This window comes from Arachis hypogaea, chromosome 19 (assembly GCF_003086295.3).
Source record: "Arachis hypogaea cultivar Tifrunner chromosome 19, arahy.Tifrunner.gnm2.J5K5, whole genome shotgun sequence".
Taxonomy (NCBI): domain Eukaryota; kingdom Viridiplantae; phylum Streptophyta; class Magnoliopsida; order Fabales; family Fabaceae; genus Arachis; species Arachis hypogaea.
In genome coordinates, this window is record NC_092054.1 from 151,661,261 (window position 1) to 151,688,552 (window position 27,292).

At 34.2% G+C, this 27,292-nt stretch overlaps 2 protein-coding genes across 2 annotated transcripts; one reads left to right on the forward strand and one right to left on the reverse strand.

Moving 5' to 3' along the window:
* Positions 1–1,041: 1,041 nt before the first annotated feature.
* Positions 1,042–3,910, forward strand: LOC112776418 (probable protein phosphatase 2C 33). The gene is made up of 6 exons (XM_025820581.3): positions 1,042–1,527; positions 1,620–1,971; positions 2,292–2,621; positions 2,729–2,846; positions 2,944–3,167; positions 3,254–3,910. The coding sequence occupies exons 2-6, from the start codon at positions 1,642–1,644 to the stop codon at positions 3,578–3,580; spliced, it is 1,329 nt and encodes a 442-aa protein (XP_025676366.1). The 5' UTR covers positions 1,042–1,527; positions 1,620–1,641; the 3' UTR covers positions 3,581–3,910.
* LOC112776417 (ATP-dependent DNA helicase 2 subunit KU70) lies at positions 3,889–11,653 on the reverse strand. The gene is made up of 19 exons (XM_025820578.3): positions 11,213–11,653; positions 11,000–11,083; positions 10,803–10,919; positions 10,596–10,710; positions 10,110–10,215; positions 9,907–10,024; positions 9,725–9,808; positions 9,566–9,624; positions 9,229–9,362; positions 9,018–9,061; positions 8,536–8,612; positions 7,443–7,590; positions 6,493–6,554; positions 5,874–5,934; positions 5,645–5,737; positions 5,276–5,396; positions 4,993–5,095; positions 4,685–4,865; positions 3,889–4,271 (listed from the first exon to the last, which is right to left on the reverse strand). The coding sequence occupies exons 1-19, from the start codon at positions 11,282–11,284 to the stop codon at positions 4,158–4,160; spliced, it is 1,893 nt and encodes a 630-aa protein (XP_025676363.1). The 5' UTR covers positions 11,285–11,653; the 3' UTR covers positions 3,889–4,157.
* Between the last annotated feature and the right edge of the window lie 15,639 nt (positions 11,654–27,292).

The window sequence follows — 27,292 nt, forward strand, 5'->3', positions numbered from 1 at the left end:
TTTTATCTTCTCGAGTTTCTTCTTGTTTTACTCTTTTAACAAGAATAAAAACAAAAAAATCAAATAAAGAAGAAGAAACACATAATACTGCAAAATTACTTGAAAGAGGATGAACTTACATTCATTCAACTAAAAAAAAAGAAAGAAATAAGGAAAAAAAGAAAAAGAAAAAAATGCAGCGAAAATATTTTCTATATTTGCAACAAATTTGAGTGTAACACGAAGATATTCGAGTGTATTGTTTAAGAATTTTCGGTATATGTGTGCTGATAAGTTATTCAAAACTCTTCCTCTTCTTCCTCCTTATCTTTTGCTGCTGCTTCTTTTTTTTTCATAATCATCACCATCTTCTTCTTTTTTTCTTATTAATCTTTTTCTTCTTATTTTACCTTTTTAAGTTTCTTCTTGTTTTACTCTTTTAATAACAAGAATAAAAACAAAAAAAATCAAACAAAGAAGAAGAAAAAACACATAATGTTGCAAAATTACTTCGAAGATGATGAATTTACATTCATTCAACTAAAAGAAAGAAAGAAATAAGAAAAAAAGAAGAAGAAAAAAATGCAGCATTAGAAAAAATATTTTTCTGTATTTGCAGCAAATTTGGGTGTAACACAAAGATATTTGGGTGTAATACGAAAATATTCAAGTGTATTGTTTAAGAACTTTCGGTGTAGATGTACTGATAAGTTTGCATAATTCAAATTCTTCCTCTTCTTCCTCCTCATTTTCTGCTGCTTCTTCAATTCTTCTTCATCTTCTTATTTCATATTCTTATAATTCTTTTTAGAGGAAAAAATCAAACAAAAAAAAATACATAATGTTGCAAAATCAATAGAAAGAGGAGGAGGAAAAAAATGCAGCAATAATAACAATAATAAAAAATGACGATGAAGATGAAACACGCGAAGAAAAAGGAAAAGAAACACAAAAAAGAAGGAAGAGGAGAAGGAGGAAGAAGAATGCGGGAGATAAAGAAGAATAACATGACACGTGCGTTAAATAAATGACTTATATGACTTGTATACCAAAAAGACTTGTAGTTATGTGTAGCAGTACTTTTTATCTTATTATTTAGATTGTTAAGGAAAAGCGTGGTTCTTTACAAAACTTTGGGTGAAAGAAGGAAAGGCTGAGTGAGCGTATATCTATATATATTTTCCTCTTTTCGTGTTGGTTCCTTTTGTTTTTGTCGTCCTTATTTTCCAAATCTGCCATTTATGGTCTAAGTGCGAACAAATTCAGGGACGGAGAGATAGATATATGTATTTCTATCTATTGCTGCAAAATTTTGGGTTTCAATTCAATTTTGTATTACCTAAGCTCAATCATTTATTTACCATTCCATTCCATTCTCTTCAAATTCAGTAGATATTGTAAGATTGTATTGTGATGTGAAATTATCAGATTAATGAATAACGAAGAACAAAACGTAGAAAGTGAAATGAGAATTCAACAAAGCAGATGATGAGTTTGTCTGAATTGTGATTGACATCAAAACGGACACTATCGGAATCGTTGCAATTGGTACTATTATTATGCATTTCTGTTCTATTTCTTTGTGTTCAACTGAATTGCCATGAACATAAACTTGATGATAGCAATATATACACATGCAGGTGAGGGTGAATTAAATGAGGGATGGGATCATGCGTGTCAATAACGGTGGAAGCAGGGCCTTGTGCTCCGATCTCTGAATCGAATGGGAATGAGAATGGCAGAGGAAATGGGAATGAGAAGCGGCGACAGAGGAGGAGGAGGACACAATTACAGCGACAACCACAACCGCATTCAAGCTCAGTTCACCGCGGTTGTTCTTCCTCGTCCGCTGCCTTCGATTACAGGGTGGATGAAGATAGCTTGCATAGAATTCCCGGAAGAATCTTTCTCAATGGATCCACCCGCATTGCTTCCCTGTATTGTAAGCAAGGTAGAAAAGGCCAGAACCAAGATGCTATGCTTCTTTGGGAGGTAATCAACTTAACTATTCCAATAATATCTGCCATATTTACATTCTAAAATGTTGTATTTTCCCTACAAATCCCTTTATTATTGATGATTAGTGATAGATGATGTATGGTGATTTATATATGAATATCCATTACAATTAAACACAGGTTCTCTTTGTTTTGTTAATTAAAAAATAGTTTAAATATACTATTAATTAGTAGCAAGTAGCAACTACATTTTTTTTACGGATATCAAGAGTGTTTGGTGTATGGATAGTGTTTTTCGTTAAATGTATGTTGATAATGGTCATTCTTTCTTTTCCCCTACAATGGAACATGCAGAACGTTTGCTCAAAAGAGGACACTGTTTTTTGTGGTGTGTTTGATGGGCATGGACCTCATGGGCATAGGGTTGCAAAGAAAGTGAGGGATTCCTTCCCTCTAATACTTATGGCTGAATGGGATTTGCATCTCCATAACAATAAAGATGGACTCTGCAGCAGTTCTGCAGCTGAAGAGAAACCCAACCTAGAGAGGCATGACACAAATGCTTTGGAGGCAGTTAGAGAATCTTATGTGAAGGCTTGTAAGCTTATGGACAAAGAAATCAACATGCAGAATGATTTTGACTGCTATTGCAGTGGGACTACAGCAGTTACCGTGGTTAAGCAGGTACCCCTGCTTAATTGTTGTTGCAGAAACGATATATATATATATATATGATGAGTTAATAGGACACAATTCCAAACTAATTGTTTTTGTTCTGTATGTTCTTTTAGGGACAGCACCTTGTAATTGGGAATGTTGGGGACTCGAGAGCTGTGTTGTGTACCCGAGATCACGACGATTCTCTTGTTCCTGTTCAGTTAACAACTGACTTTAAGCCAAGTCTTCCAAGTATTGCCTCTTCTATCTCTCTGTTTAATTCTCTCCTTTAATTTGTGCATGTGAATGTGGGTTGATTTGGAAGAATTGTTATGGCATAACTATTTAGGGGAAGCAGAGAGGATAAAGCTTTCTAAGGGAAGGGTGTTTGGCCTTCCGAATGAACCAGAGGTAGCTCGAGTATGGCTGCCTAACATCGATTCACCAGGGCTTGCTATGTCGCGAGCTTTCGGAGATTTTTGCCTCAAGGACTTTGGCCTCATCTCTCTTCCTGATGTCTCCTATCATCACATTTCTGACAAGGATGAATTTGTGGTATTAGCTACTGATGGGGTAAGCAGTAATCTAAACACTTTCTTTCATTTTGATTCGATATAATCGCAGTTTAAATATGATTATTTGTTTATGCTTGCATGCAGATTTGGGATGTGTTATCAAACAGAGAAGTACTGGGCATTGTGGGCAGCGTGCCACGATCATGTGCAGCTCGAATCGTCGTGGACTCAGCTGTTCATGCATGGAGGACTAAGTTCCCCGCTGCCAAGATTGATGATTGTTCTGTCGTGTGCCTCTTCTTTGATTCAGATTCAGATCAAGGTAAGTCACCATCCTCTGCAGAAGACATGATGATGATGATGATGATGATGGATGAGCAATCTGAGGTTGGAACTGTTTTATCTGCCACTAACACTATAGTTGGCCCAATGCAACCATTGAGATCAAGAACCAACACCACATCTAAGTAACAACCTGCATTTTGTACCACTCATGCCTCTTCCCAAGCCTCCATTGATTTTATTTTGGAGCTTGGTTGGTAAAATATAAAATTATTAAGGATTCGCCAGTGATATGAAGTGGTTCATCGTTTCATAACCCTTCCCAACTTTTTTCTGTGTTTTCATTGTTTATCTTTTCCCTCGGCAGAATTTGACAGGGAAAATAAGGGGCTTGCATATGTATATATATTGTTAAATATTTAGAAGAAAATGATGTATATAACGTATATTTTTTCACTGTAAGGAGAATACAAAAAAACCGAAAATAGAATCCACCATTTTCATTGTCCAGTAAATAAACCAAAATCGTCATATATTAACATAGCTCTACACTATTTAAGACAACTTGCAAAATAAAATGTCATACTCTGCGGGTTAGTTAGTTTGAATCAAACAGCAAAACTTCGTCACAAAAATTTACCAATGCAAGCAGAGATCAGTTTTTAACCAACAATATGCAAGATAACATTACTAGTATATTCAGGAGCTGTTCTAAGTACATGGAATCATAAGCATTCTAGTTAAGAATCAGGGATATCCATCTTGTTCATTTTTTCATGTGAGTTAATATTCGGCTGACTAAGGCCTCCTTCTTCCCAGAAACAGGAAGATTATGTGCTGTAAGATAATATTTTAACTCCACCACGGTCAAATCCTTCAACTGCATAACATGAAATGATTTCAAATCAACCACATCTGATAGAGGACAAGCGTGATTTTGAAAGGCATAGACAACTTCCTGATGTTATATCTCTCGTCACACGTTCATTCTATAAATTGTTACCCTATTATGATTTTAGAGGGAAAAGGGGAAAGAAAATGATGAATTCTCCTAATACATCTTCTGAGCAATCCTCCTAATTAGTAGATATAGAAAGTTGGGAGGATTGTTACGAACATGGTTTAGAAGAATGTATCATCACTTAATTTTAAAAGATATGTTAATGTATGTAACATAGTTACAGAGTACGTTTGTTATGCAAAACTGGTTCAAGGCTGTAGCACACGTGCTTGTCTCAAATCAACTTTCCAGGAGTCAGGAGAAAACGATAAACAGCAATTTTCAAGGTTTACCTTTCCAGTATCAGCAAGTTCACTCCAATCATAGTTTTCACACTCTTTTGTTGCGACCTCAGCTTGTGCCTTTCGTTTCTTGGAGGCTTCACTTGGCTTCGCATTGGCTTCACATTCCTCGTCGTAATTCTCTCCATAAACTGAGGTCTTGAATTCTTCTAATGCCTTCACCACTCCTGGTCTGCACAGAACATAGGCCGGATTATCATGTCATACCTCGGTCACGACTCACGAATCTTTTTCGACAAAGGGGGAAGAACCAGACGTAATGAAATGTAAAACAATTTGATATAAAACCTTGCTGCTACCTGGCCAAGCCTTCCTCGTCAGGTAATGTTTCGTCTTTTATTTCTGGAATCTCATCCTCCTCCAGAGCTAATGCCTGCAATACTGCATAGTGTCTCTGCAAGCCTGAAAACTATTTGGTTAGCAACACAAGGCAGGGGAGGTGAGAGTAGTTTGCCATAAATCAAATGGCATAATTTTAAAATTAAGGCTGATCAAGTAATCCATCATCAAGCCCAATATATTTAGACTTGGAAGAGGGATGAATGAGAAGAATAGAAACTAGAAAGATAAGAAACATCGTACCTGGGTTAGCAAATTGGCATATGGAAAAATCTTTCAAGTCAATACGCTTAATTACATCAGCTGCTTTCTTTATTTGATCGTTACTTGCTCTAGTCACCATTCCAACTTTTTCTGAATGACGCTGAAAAAATTCCACCATATCTTACAACAACTTCATATTTAAAATTCATGGTTATTTATTTTATCCCTCTTTAAATAGAATAAGAAATATTATTAGAATTGAAGAAACAAGTAAGAAAGAAGACAAAACATCCTTCACACATGCCCCCCAAAAAAAAAATCTAAGACCTATGTGGATGACCATGCACAGCAACGGATGCCAATCCCTCTAATCACACATAATACACCAGAAAATTTACAAATCAATACCTCTTCAACAAGTCTGATGTCATCAGAATACGGAAGATAAATCATGTGCATTCCAGGCGGCTCGATCTGACCACCTGACTGGATAACTTCATCCTACAATTACAGAAGTTAATAAATGAGATAGTTGGGCAGATTTTCCAGAAACATGGATCAATTAAAAAATTGAAACAATCTGACAACTCAAATTAGGGCAACAGTACACAAACATTCTAAGAGACAACAGTCATACCTGTGCAATTAGGGCAACCAATTGAGGTCGAGATGAACCACCATAAAATGCAACTGCAAAACTGGGGGACAACAGGGCATTACTTTGATCAGAAATCATTACAGCACATTATGTTAATACGACATTTACACAGCTACGTCACAGGCACAACTAATACTAATCATATGTTACCACAGTAGTATTAGTAAGAAGTCCATAATATCTTGTGTAGTTGTATACACATACAATAACTTGAATTGTGTAACAGACTTCACAAATCCCCTACGTCTCTCTTTCCCTTTCCCATCTTAAATACTAAACAACCCATAAAAATAAAGATTTCTTGATCTAGTGTCGATTCAGTGTTTTATAATTTCAAATTCTAACTAGGTTACAATTTAATTTTACAGGGTAAAAGAGAATGCACATATCCAATGGGGAAGTAGGTGAGAAGACCTTCTGAATTATGAAAATTTCCTAATACCCCCAAAACAAAAGAAAATGCTGAACACGAATAAAAGAATTGACAGACAGGAGCATCCATTTCACCCCAACAATAGGTGTCTAGTCCTCCATAACTATAGCTAAACTACTTATGTACAACTTCCAAAAATATGAAAAGCTTTAGTTGCAAGGATACCGTTTGAGCTGTATCATGGACCTATGAAGGGCAATAAAGATACAGATGCTACCATCCATAGCCTGGAAAACAAAAAAGGTATCACATAAAGAATAATATAAAATAGAGAAATATATATAAAATACAGATGCATATAAGATAAACTTTTTTATGACTCAGCATTTCCAGAATACCAACAGACAACTTGCTAAGAATACTACTTCAAGTTCTCTACCAGATGTTTAATCAAGCATCTGAGAGAGTAAGCAGCCTAAAATATCTACAAATTATAATAATAACTTTTAAATCAAGGAACTGGATGAATGAATAATATCTAGTGCAAAGATTAAAAACTATTGCAAGAATACAGGCATAAGAACACGAGTTATTGGTGTCAGTTCCAGTGTACTGATAGAAGACTCTGTTAAAGAATGCCCTAGTCCTACAAGTTAAAAATCTGATTTTTGGCTTCGGATGCAGCAAATGGCACAAATTACTGTCTGATACTTGAGTCGTGTGATGTTCATGGTAAAATAAACAAGTATAAGCACCTATTTGGTTGGATTTGAATCCTTTAAAGTGCCGGAGTTGTACAGTGATGAATTAAGCAGGTAACCACAAATCCACCATCCAACTTTAGCGGATCCAAAATCCCATTTGGTGAGTTGAAAAGGTACATAAAAACATATCTTTAACAAGCAACTATAAGTCTATATAAGTTGACAGAATTTTAAACTGGCTTAAATATCATTGGCTATCAAAACTATCAGATCAATTTGCATAAAGCAAACTTCCTGGTGGCAACAGGAGGTAAATAACATCATCTGACAGATAATGGAAACAACATTAGAAAATGTTCAAAGAACTGGATAATGAATCAGCAGAAAGCAGATAACTTCAATTAAAACCCAAAATTATTGAGGACAAAAGATGCACTAAGCATTTCATTCATTGATGGCAAGACCATTGACCTCATCACTAGGGTAAAGGAAGGTTGATGGCTTCAAGTTGTAATAATCTTTTAAGCAACTTAGTGGCTTGAAACCTAAAAGATGCAGGTGTCCAGTCGAAAATCTTTTGATCTCAGATAGCTCCTTCGTTGAAAAAACGATATTCTGGCTGGGGGAAAAAAAAGAAAAACGAGAAGCCATTATACTATGTTATAACTATAGTAATTAGAAAAAAAAAAAAGAATACATCCCATCACATCTGAAAAAATTATAATATACCACAAGTATCAAATATTAAATGATATGGACAATCGTTTTCAATCATTTTAGTAATTTTATTATAGAAATGCAAAACTTTGTACAATATGAACAAAATAGATAATCTTATAACAATTTCCAGTTGAAATGCTCAAATATAAATTACTTATAATATAATCAATTATTTAAAAAAAAAATTAAACAAGTGACTATTAAAAACAAGTTTAGTCTTGAAACTATTCCAAACATACCCTAGATACCTCACATCTTGCTATGGATGGTAAGTCTGTTTCCCTTTAAAAGCTACATCAGCTTCCACCTAGAAAGCTTTTCCACCCTTTCTAAAATAGTCTTAACTAAACTTATTCGCCCCAGCCTATGAGTTAAGTTCTCCAACAAGGATCTGAGAAGCAGGAAGGGAGAAAAAGGTATTTCAGGACAGAGAGGACTAACTTTAACACCTTCCAAAGAGAAAAGAACACTTCCAGTTATCCCAATTCTTAGAGGCCTTTTCAAGCACTGGATCCTAGAAAGAAATAGCCTAAAGATTATCACCCAAAAAAAATCGTAATAAAATAATTTGCTATCAAATTTTAACCTAGTGAGATAAGCCAGCTCGCTTGTTCCTTCAATGAACAAAAATTTCCAGAACAAGAACTGGTTATGTGATCCAATTCGAGAAACTCCTAATCTCCCTGGAATGCTCTCCCTGTATAGTAAGGTTGCTTCAATTTCTGAAATCCACTCCATACAAGACCAAAAAACAATTTTTTTAAGAGAAAAATAAGTGCCCAAACAATCAAACAGATATAGTGTTCAAAAACGGCAATAGTTAGCAGCATGAAATAATACATACTTTTTATAAGGATGAAACCGTTTAGTAGATTCTTCGACCAAGGCACCAGTATCGGCACAAATGAAGGTTCTTTCACTCTGCACCAGCAAGCCAATAAAATCATTTTTTTAAATGCAGATCAAAGAGCAATCGCCATTATGGTTCAAGAAAAATGAAAATTAATAAAAAAATATAATCAAAGGAAATTCAAGAGCATTATGATTAAAATGAGCATATAATAAAATAACAATGATGGATTATTACAGTGGCATAAACTATGGATAAATGAGGCAATAAATTGCTTGGTGGCTTGGCCTTAAAACTATTAGAAAGTCAAAGCAAATTCATATGTTCTTTCTCTACAATTATGTTTAAATTCTATGTATAATGAATTTGGTTACAAGGATTAAATCATGTTTTGACTGAGAGATAGGATGGCGAAGACATTGAAATTATATATGGGAAAGAAACAATTTTCAAATTAAGACTATAACATTTGTCACCTTCAAAGGTTGATTTGTGACGGAATCAAGCCATGTGATTGCTCCTAAAAACCAAAAGGCAGGAAAGTCGTTCAAAATAAAAGGAAAGAAGAAGCTACATTGCTACAACCCTTTTTAAGTAAAATACTTGAGATGAACCAAGTAGAAACTTTGCAGCAAAAATGCAGATAAATTAACAGCTTTAGGCTAGAAAATGACAAGAAATACTCACCTGGAACAGTGGGGCGAATTAAAGCATATGAATTTAATTCAATAGATATACCATCCACTATAATGAATTTGAGCTTTTTGACTATGCGTTTCTTAAACATGCGCTTTCTTAGCTGATCTTTCATGTCCTCCAATCTGCAGTTTGCAAAATATAACTTAAAGAACTAAGATTGTAAAAAACCAATCTAGCAAAAATCACAATGCTCTAACAGAAATTAAATAACCCTCCAATCTGCAGTTTGCAAAATATAAGTTAAAAAATTAACATTTTAAAAATCCAACCTATCAAATATCACAATGCTCTAACAGAAATAAAATAATGATGTAAGAGCATGTACTTGTTTCCGGCTGATGGCATGAAGTCAGCAAGTTCATCTTCTTCAAGCCCAATCAACTCCTGAAAGAAAAAAGGTTGACTGATTGAGCATGACATATTTATCTCATCAGCAACAGTTACAAGGGAATGGAACAAATATACTTCAAATATGTCCACATACAGCATACAACTGAGATACATTAAACGGATCACTCGGATGACTCAACGGAAGAAGTTCGATAGAGATGCCAAGATCCTGTGCATCCTTTACAAACCAAAGAGTAATCATGAATCACTAGAATCATTCAACTTCATGAGAAAAACATGTATGCATATATAGCATATACAGATTGAGATCGGTACCTTAGCTCTCTGCAACGTCATTCTTTTCATATCTGATTTGATAGCCCCTTTAATACACCCAAAAGGATCATCTTCATTTGTGAACAAAAGCACACGTTTATCAACTGTCTTTGCTGACCTGGTATAAATGTACACCATTGTTTCTTACCAACAATCATGTAGACAGAACTGTAACATAAGCACATACACTATGCAAATATTACCCCTTACGAAGAAGAGCTTGCGCCACCCAGATAGCATTGTAGAGAGAATTTTCTCTAGTCCCAGGCACAATACCATGCTGGCTTCCAATGTCTTTGGCAAAAGATTCTATAGAAGATTAAGAGCACATGACTACTAACCCCAGAATTATAAAGTATTAATACATCCAACAAGACAGATATTTCATCTTTGAGACAAATACTAATCCTGTTTGAGTATGACGAATTAAGAAAGAGGTACCATATACCAAGTTAAGTGTTGAATTTACAAATAGTCATGGTACCAATATAGGTTTAGGGAATAGTACTAGAATAACATACATGCTTTTAGAGTCTTCCAATCAATGAAATTTCGCTCCTTAATTAGAGGTACGGATACTTGACAAGCAATAAAAGTTCGAGTTCAATTCAAACGTGTTCACATTTTCAAGCTAAATAGTTTAGTAAGGCATGACCTTGTTGCATCAAGATGGTTGTTAGAAGACATACCCTCGATGCGGTCAAATTCTTTTATGAGCCTAGCAGTTGGCCTATCTAGATAGTCTCTTTCAGGAACATTAAATACAAAAACACCACTCAATTCTTGTAAGTTTCTCTTCTCCCTCTGCAACAAATAACAGAGTAAAATAAATCATTACTTAATAAAAATCGGGGTTAATCCAAAACAAATGACAATTAACAGAAAAAAGAACTTACAGTGTTAAAAAAGCAAATGGCAAGTTCGTCATAGGACCTGTTGATGATCTGATTCTTGAGTGATTGAGAGATACAGCTGAGAGCAATGTGGAAGTGACTTTCTTCCTTTTGATCATCCTGCAACAACGGAAACCATTACAACAAACACAAAGGAAGATGAAAATTGAGACAGAGATGAACATTATCAAACTACTAACCGCAGAGGCAGGGCAAGTTGAGGTGAACATTTTAGGGGAAGCATCCACCAGGTAAACCACGTACTCCTTTGTGGACTCTTTTTCCTTATCAATTTTTGAAATAATATAAATATTTTTAGTTCTATTTTTTTTTTTTTGCGTAATAAGAAAGAAAGGAAGAGAAGCAAAATGAAGTAGAGCTGAGCTAACAAACTAACTAACTAACTAACTAACCAGAGAGAGGTGAGCATCGGGGTCATCCTCGTCGTCTCTGAAAGGATCATCAGATTCATGCTCAAAATCCATTTTTCACGGAGAGAAAGAGAGAAGGCGTTAGCGGGTAACAGTGTGAGTTGAAAAGAGAAGGAAACTTTGAGAAGAAGATTTCAATGCAAAATTGCAAATCCCTTTTCAATGCGCGCCCGGTCGAATTCCCGTTTTTTTTTTTTACTGGTTTTGTTTGCAGTTTGCCAGTCGTACAATATACCTCTGCCACTCCGGTTATTTTTCTTTTCCCTTTACCTTTTCCGGTTTTTTTTTTTTGGGTAAAATTTCCGGTTATTCTTTATGTGCCTGCTTCCTCTTCCATTTAACAATTTTACTTGGGCTAAGGCGGGCCAAAGGCCCAGTTCAGCATTAGTCCTGTCATGTTAAAAAAAATTCACTATTTTTCTCTTATTTTTCTGTCATGTGCTCTTAATATAATACATTTGTATTTCAAATTCGGCTACGGCGTGTACAAAAGAAAAAAAAAAATCGGCTACGGCCAAATTATAGATAGAAACCTGTGGGTGATGCGTGTGTGAGTGTATAGTATGAGTGCGTTTTGGATGTTGTAATACTTAAGATTAAGAGTTTATCTAAAAAAACATAACATTTTTCTTTTTGAAAAAGTACAGGGAGTCAATGGAGTATCTGTACAATGTATATAATGGAGGTTTAGAGATGTTCGATTCAGTAGGATATCAGATGTTTATTATACCTGTCACTTGGATGATTATTCTGGATAAGATGGGTGTATTGTGTTTGAAACATTAGTAGTATTTTATCCTGTACTCATATTGGGCCAAATAAATAGCTCATTGTAGTACTCCATTAGTTTCTAGCGAATTCTTTATTTTTACTGTTTCTCTCCTTATTTTCCTTTTCGATGAGCTTCTTAAGTTCTTATTTTTCTTTTTCTTGCTATTTTTAAGAATTTATGTTTTTTTTTTCAAAAAATTGTGTTGCTTAGTTTTTATGTTGATTTTATAAAATTTATGTGTTTTTAAAAAATAAAATAACTTTTTAGACTTAATTGAGACTTGATTAAAAAAATTTTTTATTCACCAATATTTCTTATAAATTGCATCTATTTAAAAAAAAATGAAATAGTCACAAAAAAAATGACATTATCACTGAAAACATAAAATAACCTACAATGAAATAAATGTTAAGCATAGATATAAAAATAGGAGAATTCTATGATAGAATAAAATAAAAGGACTGTTAAAGAAAATAAGACGCAGCTTTTCAATTATAAAATTGAACAATCATAAAAAATTATACATTTTTTTAAGAGTTTTTAAATTGGTATTTTCTTATTTTAGTTCTATTGTCCTGTATCTTGATGATTTAGCAATTTTTAAATATAATGGTCATTTTTATAAAGAGAATACACTTTTAAATATTTTTTGAATGATAAATGTGCTAGATAGATGTTCTTTTGTAGAAATTAACTTAAGAATAGGGTGAAGGAAAGTGTAATGCACTTTTATTGAGCGTAAGTGTGTAACTGATGTAATATCATATTAATGCGCTACAAAATGCCATTAAAATTAAAATTAGGTGCATTTTGGTTTTTTTTTTTTTAAATCGGACCGTTCATGGCCACGTTTTTCCTCCTATTACTCTTAAGAAAAAAGTTTAGGGGCCAGTAATTTTGTTAAATTCTGCCCAACATGTAACCAACAAAAAAAAGTGAGTCATTGGATGAAATCTCACACAAATCTCATACCATTAAAATCATCATTAATGGTTATTTAATAGCTACAAATCACAAAAGTTGCTGATCCCTAGCATTCCTCACTCTTAAATTTTAAAGGGATAAGTATTGTTTTGGTCCCTTACCTTAAGGGTCGGAATCGAAATCGTCCCTCTTCTAATTTTGGATTTAAAATCATCCTTAACGTATTTTTTTTGTATTAAAATCATCCTTTTTGTTAAAATTTTTAATTTAATTCCTAAACTACCCCTATTCCTATTTTAATAATAAAATATATTAAATTAAAAAATAAACAAAACGCGTGTTTGGGGAGGGGAGGGGGAAGAAAACGCGTGGGTGGGGGGGTATACGAAGGTGCAGGGGTAGGGGAGGGCAAGGGAAGGGAAGGGAAGGGGGGGAGGGGGATGGCGCCAGGGAGGGAGCAGAACCACCATCGCACCATTTGCGTCGTGCCATGGTGAGCAGAACCACGAAGAGAGATGGATCGCGAGTGAGGGGGTCACGGGCTTGGAGCCGCCGCGTCTTCATCACCACCGCGTCCTCGTCGCGCTGCCGCCGTCGTCCTCACCACGCTACCGGGGGTAGAGAGAGAAAGAAGGGGGGAGAAACAGGGAGGTCACCGCCGTGACCTCCTCGTCGTCGTCGGCTTCCGCTCCGCTGCTGGTCGCCGCCTCGCCGCTGCTGCTCGCCGCCTCTGCTTCTTGCTTCGCTGCTTCGTCTTCTGCTTCTTCTGCTTCTTGATTTGTTGAATCATTGTTGGTTTTGAGTTGTTGGTTTTTTTTATTTCTGAATTTCTTGATTTCTGAATTGTTTGCTGTTGATGGAAGAAGTTTGTTAATTGATGACTGAATTGTTTGCTGTTGATTTCTGAATTGTTGCTTTCTGTTTATGCTTTATTGATTTTCTGTTTCTGCTTCTCTATGTGGAGGTGGAGGTGGAGGTGGAGGTGGGGGGAAGGGCAGACGGGGAGGGGCGGGGGAGGGGACGGGTGGGGACGCTGGGTGGGGGGAAGGGGGAGGCAGTGAGGGGGAGGGGTGGGGGTGGGGGTGGGGGTGGTGGGAAGGGGAGACCGGGGGTGGGGGGTGGGGGGAAGGGGAGACAGGGAGGGAGAGACCGGGGTGGGGGTGGGGGTGGGGGTGGTGGGAAGGGGAGACCGGGGGGTGGGGGTGGGGGGAAGGGGAGACAGGGAGGGAGAGACCGGGGGTGGGGGTGCGGGTGGATGGTGGTGGGAAGGGGAGACCGGAGGGTGGGGGAGGGGGGAGGGGGGAAGGGGAGACCGGAGGGGTGGGGTGAGCTGGGTGTTTTTTTTTTTTTTTTTTTAAATTTTATTAAAAAGGAAGGGTAGTTTAGGAATAAAAATTAAAAAGGACGATTTTAATACGAAAAAAAAAAACGTAAAGGACGATTCTCAATCGAAAATTAGATCGGGGATGGGTTCGATTCCGACCCTCAACGTAAGGGACCAAAACAATACTTATCCCTTTTAAAAGATGACAACCTTCAATTTTAACTATTTCAATTAGGCTTTTTTCGATATTTTTGTATAACACCAAAGGCAGAAATAATATAGAGATTCACAAAACTTTTGACAATATAGAAAAGGAGACCACTCAGATAAAGACGCCTAAAACGTCTTTTTTTAAAGATGTTTTTATGTTGTGTTTTAATTATTTTCTGTATAATTTATTCCGTGTTCCTCGTCACATATTATTAAATTCCTCAAAAGATTTTCTTTCCAGAAACAATAAAAAACATTTAATTTGGACTAAAATAAAAAAGATAATAAATTAACTATTAGATTTTTTTAAAAGATTATTTACATAAAAAAATATATCACATTCATTAAAATATATATATATATATATATATATATATATATATATATAACAAGTTCTTAAAATTTTTATAAATAAAAAAATAATTAATTTATATTCGTATAATATATAAAATAATTATTATATTATTATTATATTATATATTAAGATTCACTAATTTAAATTTTCTTTTTATTTTTAGTATAAGCAATAGAAATAAATAAAATGTTTATAACTAAATGTAGTGTAACAAAATATATATAATATTAATTAGTTCTTATAAAATTCTAAAAAAAATAGTTTCTTTCATTTTAGTAAAATAACTATTTATTAAAGTAGACAAATTAATTATTTTCTTCTCATATACAGTTTTTTTAAGACATAAAAGTAATTAATTAGGATATTGGTTAAGATAATTAAAGTCACTATTTCATTAAATTTTTAATTTAAAGAAAAATCCTAGTTAATTTTGGTATAGAAATTTTGAATTTGAAAACATTGATAAAACTTATGCTGAATTTTGATTTATTTGATTCTCATTTAAATTAATCACTACATAAGTTAAAGTTCTGTTTTGAAGTTGTATTCGAGCTTTAATCTGATTTTTAAAGTTTTAATTTACTTAGTTTGATTTTTTAACTTAGGTACCCGTGACTCATATTAGGGTTTTAAGTGTTTAGTTAAAAAAGAATAAGGTAAAAAAAATTTCAATTGTCACATCAAACAGTCGCTAGAATGTATAATGTAACAGTCGTTAGTCCATCTCAGCATGTCGTTAACGATTTTGTGAGACAGTGACAACAATAAGATTAGGAACCAATGTGAGTCATAACTATTAAGTTGGGAGACTAAATTGAGTAAATCGAAATTTTTGAAATTAGATTGAAACATAGTTGTTAGAACCGAACCAGTGATCGAACCGGTCAAGCTACCGGTTCACTGGTTTATTGGTTCAACCGATAAATCACTGGTTGAACCGATAAAATCGGTCTCACGTAAATATAAAATATAAAATAGTTAAAAACTTAAAATTAAAATTTGAAATACATATCTTCACTAACATTTTATGAAGAATCAAGTCTCAACTTCTAAAAATAACTAATATAAAAAAATCATAAAATTTTAATACTACAATAGTATCTTATTTTGACACAATAAAAAAAATAATTAATTCACAAAGCCTATCATCTAACTATAATATCAGTAGATTTTAACACTAACATCAAAACAAATAACCTTAATCACAATACTAGCAATAAAATTGATCAATTAAATTAATAAATTTTTAGTGAAATTTATATTTATATTAATAATGGTATATAATTAAAATATAATTAATTTTAAAAATAGAAAAAATAAAAATTAAATTAAATTAGATATTTATGTATACTATATAATTAATATTTGTCAAATATAATACTTAGAAGTGCAATGGCTAAGTGGCAAGTAGAGGTTGCTTTTGCTCCAAGGTTCTTGGTTCGAGATCTTGTGGAGACATTTTAAAAAATTTTTCAAGCAGACCAGTTTGGTTAGACTGGTTTGCACCGGTTCTTACCGGTTCATACCGGTTTTATTCGTTAAACGGTCCAAAGAGTAAACCGAATCGAACTAGAGTTCAATTCTAGTCCGGTTCACTAGCTTTTCGGTCGAACCAGCCGATCCAGTTCGGTTTTTACAACTATGGATTCAAATACGAACATAATTTCAGAGACCAATAAGTATTATCTCTTTGTTGACAATTAAGTTGTTTTAATGGTAATTAAGATCTAATAATGGTTTATAATAAAAGAAGCATTCTTTTGCAATAATGAACCTATAGTAGTAGTTAGGGGTGTTCATAGATTAGATCATATACATATAAATTCACAGTATTTATCCGTATCTGATATGTAGTTTGAAGATATGATCTGATCTGTAAGATGATCGGATTGGATCGAATCGGATCCACACTCTGATCAGATAGAAGTAAATATGTTTAAAAAAGTAAACAAAAAAAATTATTGACTTTTTTATAAAAATAAATTTTTTTAATATTTTTTATTTTATGGATATATTTGATATCTGATCCAAACATAAAAAGTGCGAATATCGAATTTGATCTAATGAGTTTAGTGCGGATTGGATCGAAATTTCAGTCATATCCCATCTGTAAACGCCCCTAGTAATAATAACTAAAAAATTATAATGATTATATTTTTAACTAAGAGGAAGTGCTAAAAAAAAGTACTAAATACAAGAACATTTAATCAAATATTAAAAAAAATTTACTTTAAAACAGTTGGACTTTTTTTGCCTATATATATATATATATAATGTAGTAATAATAATAATAATATGATAATTGTTTTATATATCACACAAATATAAATGTTTTTTTTTCTATGATCTTAAGAAAGATTTTGTAAGTCCCTAACCTTATTATCGATTTTTATAGTGTTAGCCCTCATATTATCAATTTGATTTATATATAATTCGGATGATAAATTATTTGGTGACGTGCTTCCTTTTTTACTGTGATATACTTTATTATTATTATTATTATTATTATTATTATTATTATTATTATTATTATTATTATTATTATTATTATTATTATTATTATTATTATGTACATAAAAAAATAACAGGCCAAATTATTGCCATAACATAATAGAAGTATGGAAGCTTATCATTCTTCTCTAATGGAGAAAACAAAATTCTTTTCAATAGTTTATTTAACGTTTAGTTGAATAAAAATAAATTTTATTAGAATAAATTTTAGTACAAGTTTAATATTTTTATTCATCATAAAATATTTATAGAATTACTCGTAGATAAATTTTGGAAAAAAGAAAAAAAAACATGATTTTTAATTTTATTTTTAATTTTAAAATAAATTTTATTTTTATTTTTTAATAATATTAATTTTTTACCGTATATAATTATTCAATTATTTTTTAATCATATATAAATAAATTACTCTTAATAAGACTTTTTTGTGTTATTCAATTATCTTTTTTAAAAAATAATTAATTATTAAAATAATTAAACTTTTCACAACAAAAATAATAAAAAAATTATAAACGAAAAAAATTAACTATCCTGATAATTTTTTGTATTTTTATTCATATTTTGATTATAAACATAAATATAATTTAATTATATTATTTATGAAATGTGACTATAGATATAGATAAAATTTAGTTATATTACTTATATATAGTTTCATTGTATTGTATTGCTTATAAAGTTAGATTATAATTATAACAATAGAATTGTTCTTGTATTTTTATACGTGTGACTAATTGGTGGTGTTAAAACATTACTCTTAATTATAAATACGGTTTATAATTTAAAAAATCAAAGACTCAATTAAAAAGATACAAAAAAATAATGTTAAAATATTCTAACTCTTTAAAATAAAAATATTCAAAATTCAATTAAAAATTATTTAAAATTTAAACTCAATAAAAATTTATATTCAATGTGTTTTGTATTAAATATATTTAATAACCTATTATATCATATTGGTTGAAATTAGTTTTTATAATGTTAATTTTTTAATAACACTTTATTAGAAAAAAAATTATCTTTTCAGAATTTTTTAAAAACTAATTAATATTATATATATTTTGTTACATTACATCTTGTTATAAAAAATTTATTTATTTCTAATGTTTATATTAAAATAAAAAAAAATTTAAATTAGTAAATTTTAATCTATAATATAATAATAATATAGTAATTGTTTTATATATTATACGAATAAAAATTAATTATTTTTTATTTATAAAAATTTTAAAAGCTTGTTTTATATATATATATATATATATATATATATATATATATATATATATATATTTTGATGAACGTGATATATTTTTTTATGTAAATAATCTTTTAAAAAAATCTAATAGTTAATCTATTATTTTTTTTGTTTTAGTCTAAATTAAATATTTTGTTATTGTTTTTGGAAAGAAAATCTTTTGAGGAATTTAATAATATGTGATGAGAATAACCGAATAAATTATAAAGAAACCAATTAAAACACAATATGAAAACATCTTTAAAAAAAAGACGTTTTAGGCGTCTTTATCTAAGTAGCCTCCTATAAAAAAATATCATCCTTTTGTTGAGCTTTGTCTATTGAGTTTATAATAAAATTGAGTAAAAAATAAATTAATAAAGTCTTATATTCTCTTATAGAAATGTTTTATAATCTATTTGAAACAAATATCTTTTAAAAGTAAATTTAAAAAAATATCGTTAATCGTTAATTTTTCTCATGATCTTTCATAATTAAATCATCTTAAAATTGAAAACAATAATCCAAAAAATTGTAAAATTAGTAGTCTAGTATCTATAATTTGCCACTCCATCAATAAAGATATTTTTTTCTGGCTGAGCAGGTTGAACACTCCAATTTATTGCAAGAGGAGATTTAATAGCATCCACTAAAAGGTGGTTAGTATGCTAAGATTCACATGTTCTCTCTGGCACAAATTGATGACAACTTTAGAATCAACATCCAAAATTATCTTCATTATTAATGTAATATTTCATTATTATTCGTAAAAAAGAAAGTGAGACTGCGGAAATAATGCAGAAAGATACACAAAGAAACAAGATATAATGACGCCATGATCAGAGATACGACAATGAAAATCTGCGTAAAACAATCCCAAAGACAAGGCTGCTTTTGCCGACTGCAATCAATTCTGCGCCGATATAACTGCAAAGCACCAGCAGTGTTTCACATTCACACTTTAAACTGAGTGAGAGAGTGAGAGAGTGAGAAGAAGAAGAAGAAGATGAGGATGGTGGCACTATCAATAATGGCATTAACTGTGGTTGCAGTGCTTCATGGTTGCATGGGGGAGCTGCCGTCGATGTGCAACGTGTCAATTGGAGATTTGATGCCGTGCAAGCCGGCCGTGACACCGCCAAATCCTCTGCCGCCGACGAAAGAGTGCTGCTCGGTGCTGTCAAAGGCGGACTTGAAGTGCCTTTGCACATTCAAGGATTCTCCCTTGTTGCCATCTTTGGGAATTGATCCAAAACTCGCCATGCAGCTCCCTCAAAAGTGCCACCTTCCTGACCCTCAATGTTAATTAATTCTAATAATAATGCTATCAAATGATTATTAATTACTACCAAATGTATCGCCTATCTGTAAACTTAACTATTCTAAAATACAGTAATAACAATGGATTATTGCTTTCATTAATTCCCTTCTCGCCCTCAATTTTTGTCCGCCTCTCCCTTCCTCACCTTTTTTTCTTTCTTTTCTTTCATCCTATGTCATCGTTCCAATTTTAATTACGCTTTAAAATAGTATTATTTAGTGTCCATATCCACTAATTAAAAATGGGATGCTATCATAAAGACGTAAAAAAACGTCTTTTTTTTAAGATATTTTTTAATAATTAAAATTTAACACATTTAATTATTTAAATTATGTTATTTTTATCAAAATTAGGTCAGATAAATTAATTTGACTGAAAAATAGTGAATCAAAATTTGAATTTATTTAAATTAATATTATTTTTATAAAAAATGACTATAATATTTCTATTATATAAAATGATTAAAATATTCTTATTTTATATATATATATATATAGGGTTAGAATTTTGAGAATTCTAAATTCTAGCCATTTTCTTTTTTATCGTTATAGGGTTAGAATTTAAAGTTTTTAATATATATATATATAGGAATATTTTAGTTGTGTTTTATAATAGGGATATTATAGTAATTTTTTATAAAAAATATTAATTTATACCGGTTTAAAATTTAATTTATTATTTTTTTTACTAAATTAATTTGTCCAGTCTAATTTTAATAAAAATAATACAATTTAATTGATTATATATGTTAAATTTTAATTTTTAAAAAATATCTTTAAAAAAGACGTTTTTGACATCTTTATCTAAGTGGCTCCCATTAAGAATATGAATACATTAGCACACGTCATTTCCTTTATTTTTTTTTAAATTAAAAATAAAGTTTCATCTTGTAACTTTTTTTTATGAGTACGAAAAAATTATGTCATTTCAATCATAGGTTATTGACACCATGGCTTTGTTTAATGAGAAACAAAAAAAGTGTTGTCATATATAATTTTTATTTAATTTTTAAAAAGTTTACACTTAGATAAATATTGTTGTTAGCGAATTTCATAGTGACAATTATCAAAATTTCATTAAATTTATGGGGACGAAATTTCACAATTAACTATAAATAAACTAAACCAAGTTTTGGATAATGAATTAGTGCATATCTCAATAAATATGTCGAGTATATCTAAAATGAGCACAATAATTATGTATTTATTGGATGTGTCATATTTATATAGATTATTAGATTTTATTAGATAAAAATTAAAGACTAATATAAAAGAAGAGCATTGATGGACTCTAATAAATATAGAATATTCTAGTACATAAATAAATATTTTAAATAATAATAATTTAATACACAATACTTTAAATGGCAACAGAATTTTTTATTCTTAAATAATTAATATAAAACATATTCTTTATTCATTAAAATTAATTATTATACAAAAAATTTTATAATATTAAAAATTAGGGCAATTTACATAAATAAATTGTTACACCTTTAAAATTACGCAATTACATTGTTTTCAAAATGAAGATGCAAATACATTATTTCATATATCTATAGTAGCGGTTTACATAAACACATAATCCGCTGCTGCCAATCGCGGATTACGTTCAAATGTGGCAGCACAGAAACCGCTAGAGCCTGTCGCGGTTTCTGTTTATTTGGGGTTGGTCATAAACCGCTCAGTAGTGATTTATGTGCATAGGACTTCGTGCGTAGACTGCTAGAGGCTATAGCGGTTTACATTGAATATAAAAACAAATAGTAAAACTAATATTTATCTAAAAAAATAATTATAAAATAAATAATTAATGCTATATACTATTTAAATAATATTATAAATAAAAAAATTTAATTTATTATTTCACACTATAATTTAAAAAATATAAATATGCAGATAATAAATTTTTTATTTGTATTTATTATTAAATAGCAAATCAAAGAATGAGTTTAATAATAGCAAATAAAAAGGTGAGTACTCACTCATATTGTTACTAAAATTCAAGGTGGACAACTGCTGACACTCTAGTGATGTGCCCTCTGGAATTTCTTCTATACCATTGCCCATCAATAAAACTTTCTCCAACTGTGGTGCCCACTCCTACATCTCAGGGATATTATCTAACCTTTTCTTACATCTCAGCATGAACCTTCCCTTCATAATATGACTTGCCATCTCCCATGCGAGCCATGATTAGAACCAAAAACCGAGACCCAATATATCAATGAATGGCTCTCGAGTTTAGCTAATATTGCTTACCCTGGACAAATATTTTTTCCATACTCGTTGATTGTATTAATCCTTCATCAACGAGATTCATAATAAACACCTCTTTTGAAACCTCACTGTATAATGCATGTTGCAAGAAACAATTTTGAATAGTCTTGTCTATGGTCATAGCTTCGTTTTATTACCTTTATAACCTCTTCTTCCATGTCTTCTCCCATTGGTTATTATTAAAAAGAGTGAGTACTCACTCTTTGATTTGCTATTTAATAATAAATACTGTTACGGTGGGTAACCGGAGATTAATGGGCTGGATGGCGTTGGTTGGCCCAGACGTACGAAGGAGGAGGCTTTCAGGTGGGTCTGCGAACCCCCGTGAGATCATATGGATATGTCTCTCCGGAGTTTGCGGTGGTAGGTCTCTTCTATCCATATCATCTCGCTTTCTCTTCCCATGACTGTCCGACCTTTCTATGAGATATCTGTCAAGCCGACCTTCCCTCGCCAGCTTTTCTATCACATTTTTGAGATCGTAACAGTCATTTGTGGAGTGACCATATATTTTATGGTACTCACAGTAGTCGCTGCGGCTCCCCCCTTTTTTATTTTTAATGGGTCTGGGGGTGGCAGCCTTTCGGTGTTACAAATCTCTCTGTATACATCTACTATAGAAACTTTCAGAGGAGTATAAGAGTGATATTTTCTTGGTCTATCGAGGCCGAGTTCTTCCTTCTTCTTGGTTTTCCTCTCTCTCTCTTTTGTTGAGGGAGGGTGCCCAGGTCGCCAACTCAGGTCTCTTAACTTAGCATTTTCCTCCATGTTGATGTACTTTTCAGCTCTTTCCTGTACATCACTTAGAGAGATGGGATGTCTTTTGGATATGGACTGTGAGAAGGGACCTTCTCTGAGCCCATTGACTAACCCCATTATGACTGTCTCGGTGGGCAGGTCTTGAATCTCTAAACATGCTTTGTTGAACCTTTCCATATAGGCTCGTAAGGTTTCTCCAACCTCCTGTTTTATTCCCAGGAGGCTTGGTGCATGTTTTACTTTGTCTTTCTGGATAGAGAACCTCATCAAGAATTTTCTTGAGAGGTCTTCAAAACTGGTAACCGACCTCGGGGGGAGGCTGTCGAACCACTTCATCGCTGCTTTTGACAAGGTTGTCGGAAAAGCTTTGCATCGCGTAGCATCAGAAGCATCAGCCAGATACATTCGAATTTTAAAGTTGCTCAGATGATGCTTTGGATCAGTGGTTCCGTCGTAGAGGTCCATATCGGGGCTTCTAAAGTTTCTCAGAACTTTTGCCCTCATTATGTCCTCACTAAAAGGATCTTCCCCTCCTAGGGGCGATTCTTCTCTACTATCACGGGAGTTCCGACCTTTGAGGGAGGATTCTAACTTTAAGAGTTTTTCCTCTAACTCTTTTCGTCGATTCATCTCCTCTCTTAAGTGCTTTTCTATCTCCCTTTGTCGCTCCCGTTCCTGTTCTAGTTGTTCCAAACGACTTTGGTGGACATGAACTAATCCCATAAGCTCAGTTGCGTGGGACTGTCCGTCTTTCTCTGACTCACGGCCTTCAGAAGAATTCACCTTCGGGGTTTTGACTCCGGAGGTTCCTTCTTTGTGTTGATCGTTGGTTTCCTGATGGAGGGTTAGGTCCGCGTCATTATTTCCGGTATCCAGATTCTCTTGTTCAGAATCTGTTTCCACATGACCCTCCTCAGGGGATCTGTCCGCCATCACTGGTAGATCTCTCGGGTCCCCGGCAACGGCGCCAATGTTGCGGTGGGTAACCGGAGATTAATGGGCTGGATGGCGTTGGTTGGCCCAGACGTACGAAGGAGGAGGCTTTCAGGTGGGTCTGCAACTCGGTGCACTCCGTCCGACCTGTACGCGTGAAAGAATGGGGGGTGGTACCTGCAAAGACACTCCGATGCCTAAGTCAGCAAAGGTGTTAACAGATCTAGAGAGTATTGGAACTTAGAGATACCTGAGGGGTGTCAGTGTATTTATAGTGGTGATCCAATAACCACCGTTGGAGTAGTGCCACTTTTCTAGGGTGTTAACCGTCCCTTTATCTTAGGGAAGTTAAGATATGGCTCGTGGAAGTGGTTAGAGAGATTCTAGGGGCAGTTACTCATTCAAATGAGTGCTTATCTGCCAGCTAACCCTCATTCCCGACTTCCTTAGAGCAAGTCGAGACGAGTACCGACTTTGTAGTGGCTGATCTGGTGAAAGGTGAGGTCAACCCTTTGGGTTGGGCCTTTTTACTTGGACCCTGGGCCTTAATCGTTGGGTCAGGATATGAACAGTGCCCCTACTCGAGCCCAATTTCTCTTTAGGATTTGGGTTCGAGTATACTACTCGGGGTTGTGACCGACGTGATGTTTCGAAACCGACGTGACTTTTGTGACCTTTTGGTTCTGACAGTTACGTCTAATCAAGCGTCGTGTCCGTTAGGGATGTGCGTAGGGATTGATGGTCTTGGTAACGGTGCATTTTCATTAATGACTGCTCCGTTTTTACCATTGTGCCCCTAACGTACTTATAAATACTTTCCCTTTCTTTCATTGTTTCGTTTCTGCGATTTTTCAAATTTCCCCTTCATTCGTTCGTGCTGCATTTTTGCATTTTCGAAGGCTTTCGTTTTCTTCAACCCTCATTTTCGGATAAAGGTTAGTTCTTTTTGTAACATGCTTTTTTATTTGCATGCCTTCATTTTGTAGATAGGTTGGTTTGTAGACTTCAGTTCCGTACTTCCTCCTTTAGAGGCCGTGTTTTTTATTTTCCCTTTTCTTTTTCCCTTGTAGGTTTTTGCTACCTTTTTAAGAAAAAGAAATGGCTTCCGTAGATATCCTTTCTCAATGGGTTGATGTCACGGTCCTAGGGGAGGAACCCTCGGTTGATACTGAGTTTATCACCCACCTTCACACTCACCACAGAATTTGTACTTCTGAGGATGACGAGCCGAAGTATGAATTGGTAGTCCCGGGTCCTGAAGACCGGGTTTGCTTTGGGAGGGTCAATGAGGCGGCCCCTCATTTTTTCTTTATGTATGAGTGCATGATCACCCGTTTGGGTGTTTTCCTTCTTTTTTCAAACTTTGAGATATCTGTTTTGCATCACTGCCGAGTTGCCCCTACCCAGCTTCACCCCAATTCTTGGGGTTTTTTGAAAACTTACCAATTTATTAGCCAGGCTTTGGAGTTTCCGACTTCTTTGAAGATTTTTTTCTATCTCTTCCATATGACCAAACCCTTCAGTGGGCTAAACAATAAGCAACAATGGGTGTCTTTCTGAGCCATACAGGGTCGGAGAGTTTTTACCCTTTTTGATGAATCCTTCCATGACTTTAAAAATTATTTTTTCAAAGTTCAAGCCGTAGAGGGTCACCATCCCTTTTATCTGGATGATAATTCTTCTCCCCGATTTCCTTTATACTGGCTGGAGGCCTCCCCCTGCGAGAAATATGGTCTGGATGACCTGGATGAGGTAGAAGCAGCCATTGTGGGGTTCCTCCGAGAAGTGTGGGGGAGGGCCCCATACTTGGACACAAAAAAGTTTCTCCAGGGGTCTCCGACCTTTGTCCAGGCACAGCTAGGTAGTTTTTATTTGTTTGTTAGATTTCCGACTTGTCTGACTGACTTTTCCGACTTGTTTGATCTATCTGTTATTGTCCTTTCAGAGATGGCAAAGGCAAACGCTCAGGAGTCTTACCAAAGGGTCCAGGAGGCTAAAGCAAGATCTCGCGCCAGGACTGGTGGCGCCAGGGCGGTTATCTCTCCTCCTCCTCCTCCTCGGAACGTTGGGACTCCCTCTCAGCCTATTGTAATTTCTTCTTCAACTTTCTCTCAGCCGCCCCCCTCTGCTCGACCTTCTCCTGAGCCAGAGAATAAGAAGCGCAAGACCTTAGAGTCTGGCTCTTCTGGTGAGGTGAAGGCGGATGCTCTTGCATTCGTCCGAAAGAACATCTATCCCAATGTTCGTATAAGCATGGATGATGTTTCTGTTCGGCGCCACCTTACCACTCTGGTTGAGGAGAGCCTTAAGGCGGCGGGGGTTTGTTGCAAACTCTTAGATATTTTCGAGAAGGCTCATCTCAGCTCTTTAGGGATGACCTCGAGGGTCGAAGAGCTGGAGGAAAGGCTTCTCATATATCAGGAGCATGAGGGGAAGTTGAAGGAGGAAGTCGCCAAGCTGAGGGAGGAGAGAGATAACCTCCGGGAGAGGGAGAGGAAGTTGCAAGCCCAATGCAACATGGAGGTTGGTTTGAGGAAGACAGCACAAGATAGCTATCAAAGTTTGTTTAATGATCTTGTGTCTGTGAAAAATGATCTGCTAAATTCTCGGAAGGCATACGCCGAGTTGGAGGACTCTATTGCTGATGGCGCTGAGGAGGCTTGGAGGATCTTTAAGGAGTAGGTCAGAGTCATTGCTCCAGACTTGGACCTCTCTCCTTTAGATCCCGATAAGGTTGTCATCGATGGTGCCATTGTGGATCCCCCTGTCCCCGAGATTATTTCCGAGTCAGATTTGAAGACTCGGGGGCAAAGGATTATAGAGTCCCCTCCTCGCTCTAAGGATGCCCCGAGTTCCTCCACAGTTCCTCCGACTTCCTCTTCATCTCCTATGGATGCCTCTCTTCCCGGCCCTGGTGGTGTTCCTCCTGGCTCTGGTGATGGTGATCCGTCTACGCTCCTTCCTAAAAAATAATTTTGTTGGCTATATGGGGCCCGGCCTGTGGGTCCCCCTTTTTTAAACTCTTTCTTTGTTTGTGTTGATGGTGATTGAACAATCTCTTTTGGCCTTTTAAGGCCGTAAACAAAATATTTATAAGTACCCTTTTTTGGATAAGGGTTTTGAGTTTCGGAAAATACCCTTTTTTGACTAAGGGTCTAAGTTACCTTATGCGTGCATGCTTCTCTGATTTCGAACTTCCCTTTGATCTTTTCTGGAAAAACATTTTCTTTGGCTTTGTCTGCCTTTCTGAACCTTTTTATTTTAAGGATCTTTAGGGCAGCTTTTTAATCTTTTCTTAGGTTTTTTCCTATCTCTTTTTGGTTATTCCTAGTACTCAATTTCGTTTTATTGAGTTTTTATGACTTAGGCTATTTTCGTGATTCATTTTTGTTTTACTCGGTTTCTCATTCCGACTTATAAGTCAGGATGTTTTCGAGTTT

Coding starts and splice junctions, on each gene's coding strand:
- LOC112776418 (XM_025820581.3), top strand. CDS start 1,642: ATGGGATCATGCGTGTCAATAACGGTGGAAGCAGGGCCTTGTGCTCCG. Junction 2,622..2,728: donor CAGTTACCGTGGTTAAGCAG/GTACCCCTGCTT, acceptor ATGTTCTTTTAG/GGACAGCACCTTGTAATTGG. Junction 3,168..3,253: donor TGGTATTAGCTACTGATGGG/GTAAGCAGTAAT, acceptor GCTTGCATGCAG/ATTTGGGATGTGTTATCAAA.
- LOC112776417 (XM_025820578.3), bottom strand. CDS start 11,284: ATGGATTTTGAGCATGAATCTGATGATCCTTTCAGAGACGACGAGGAT. Junction 10,025..10,109: donor CAAGCTCTTCTTCGTAAGGG/GTAATATTTGCA, acceptor CATTTATACCAG/GTCAGCAAAGACAGTTGATA. Junction 8,613..9,017: donor TCACAAATCAACCTTTGAAG/GTGACAAATGTT, acceptor TTGCTGGTGCAG/AGTGAAAGAACCTTCATTTG.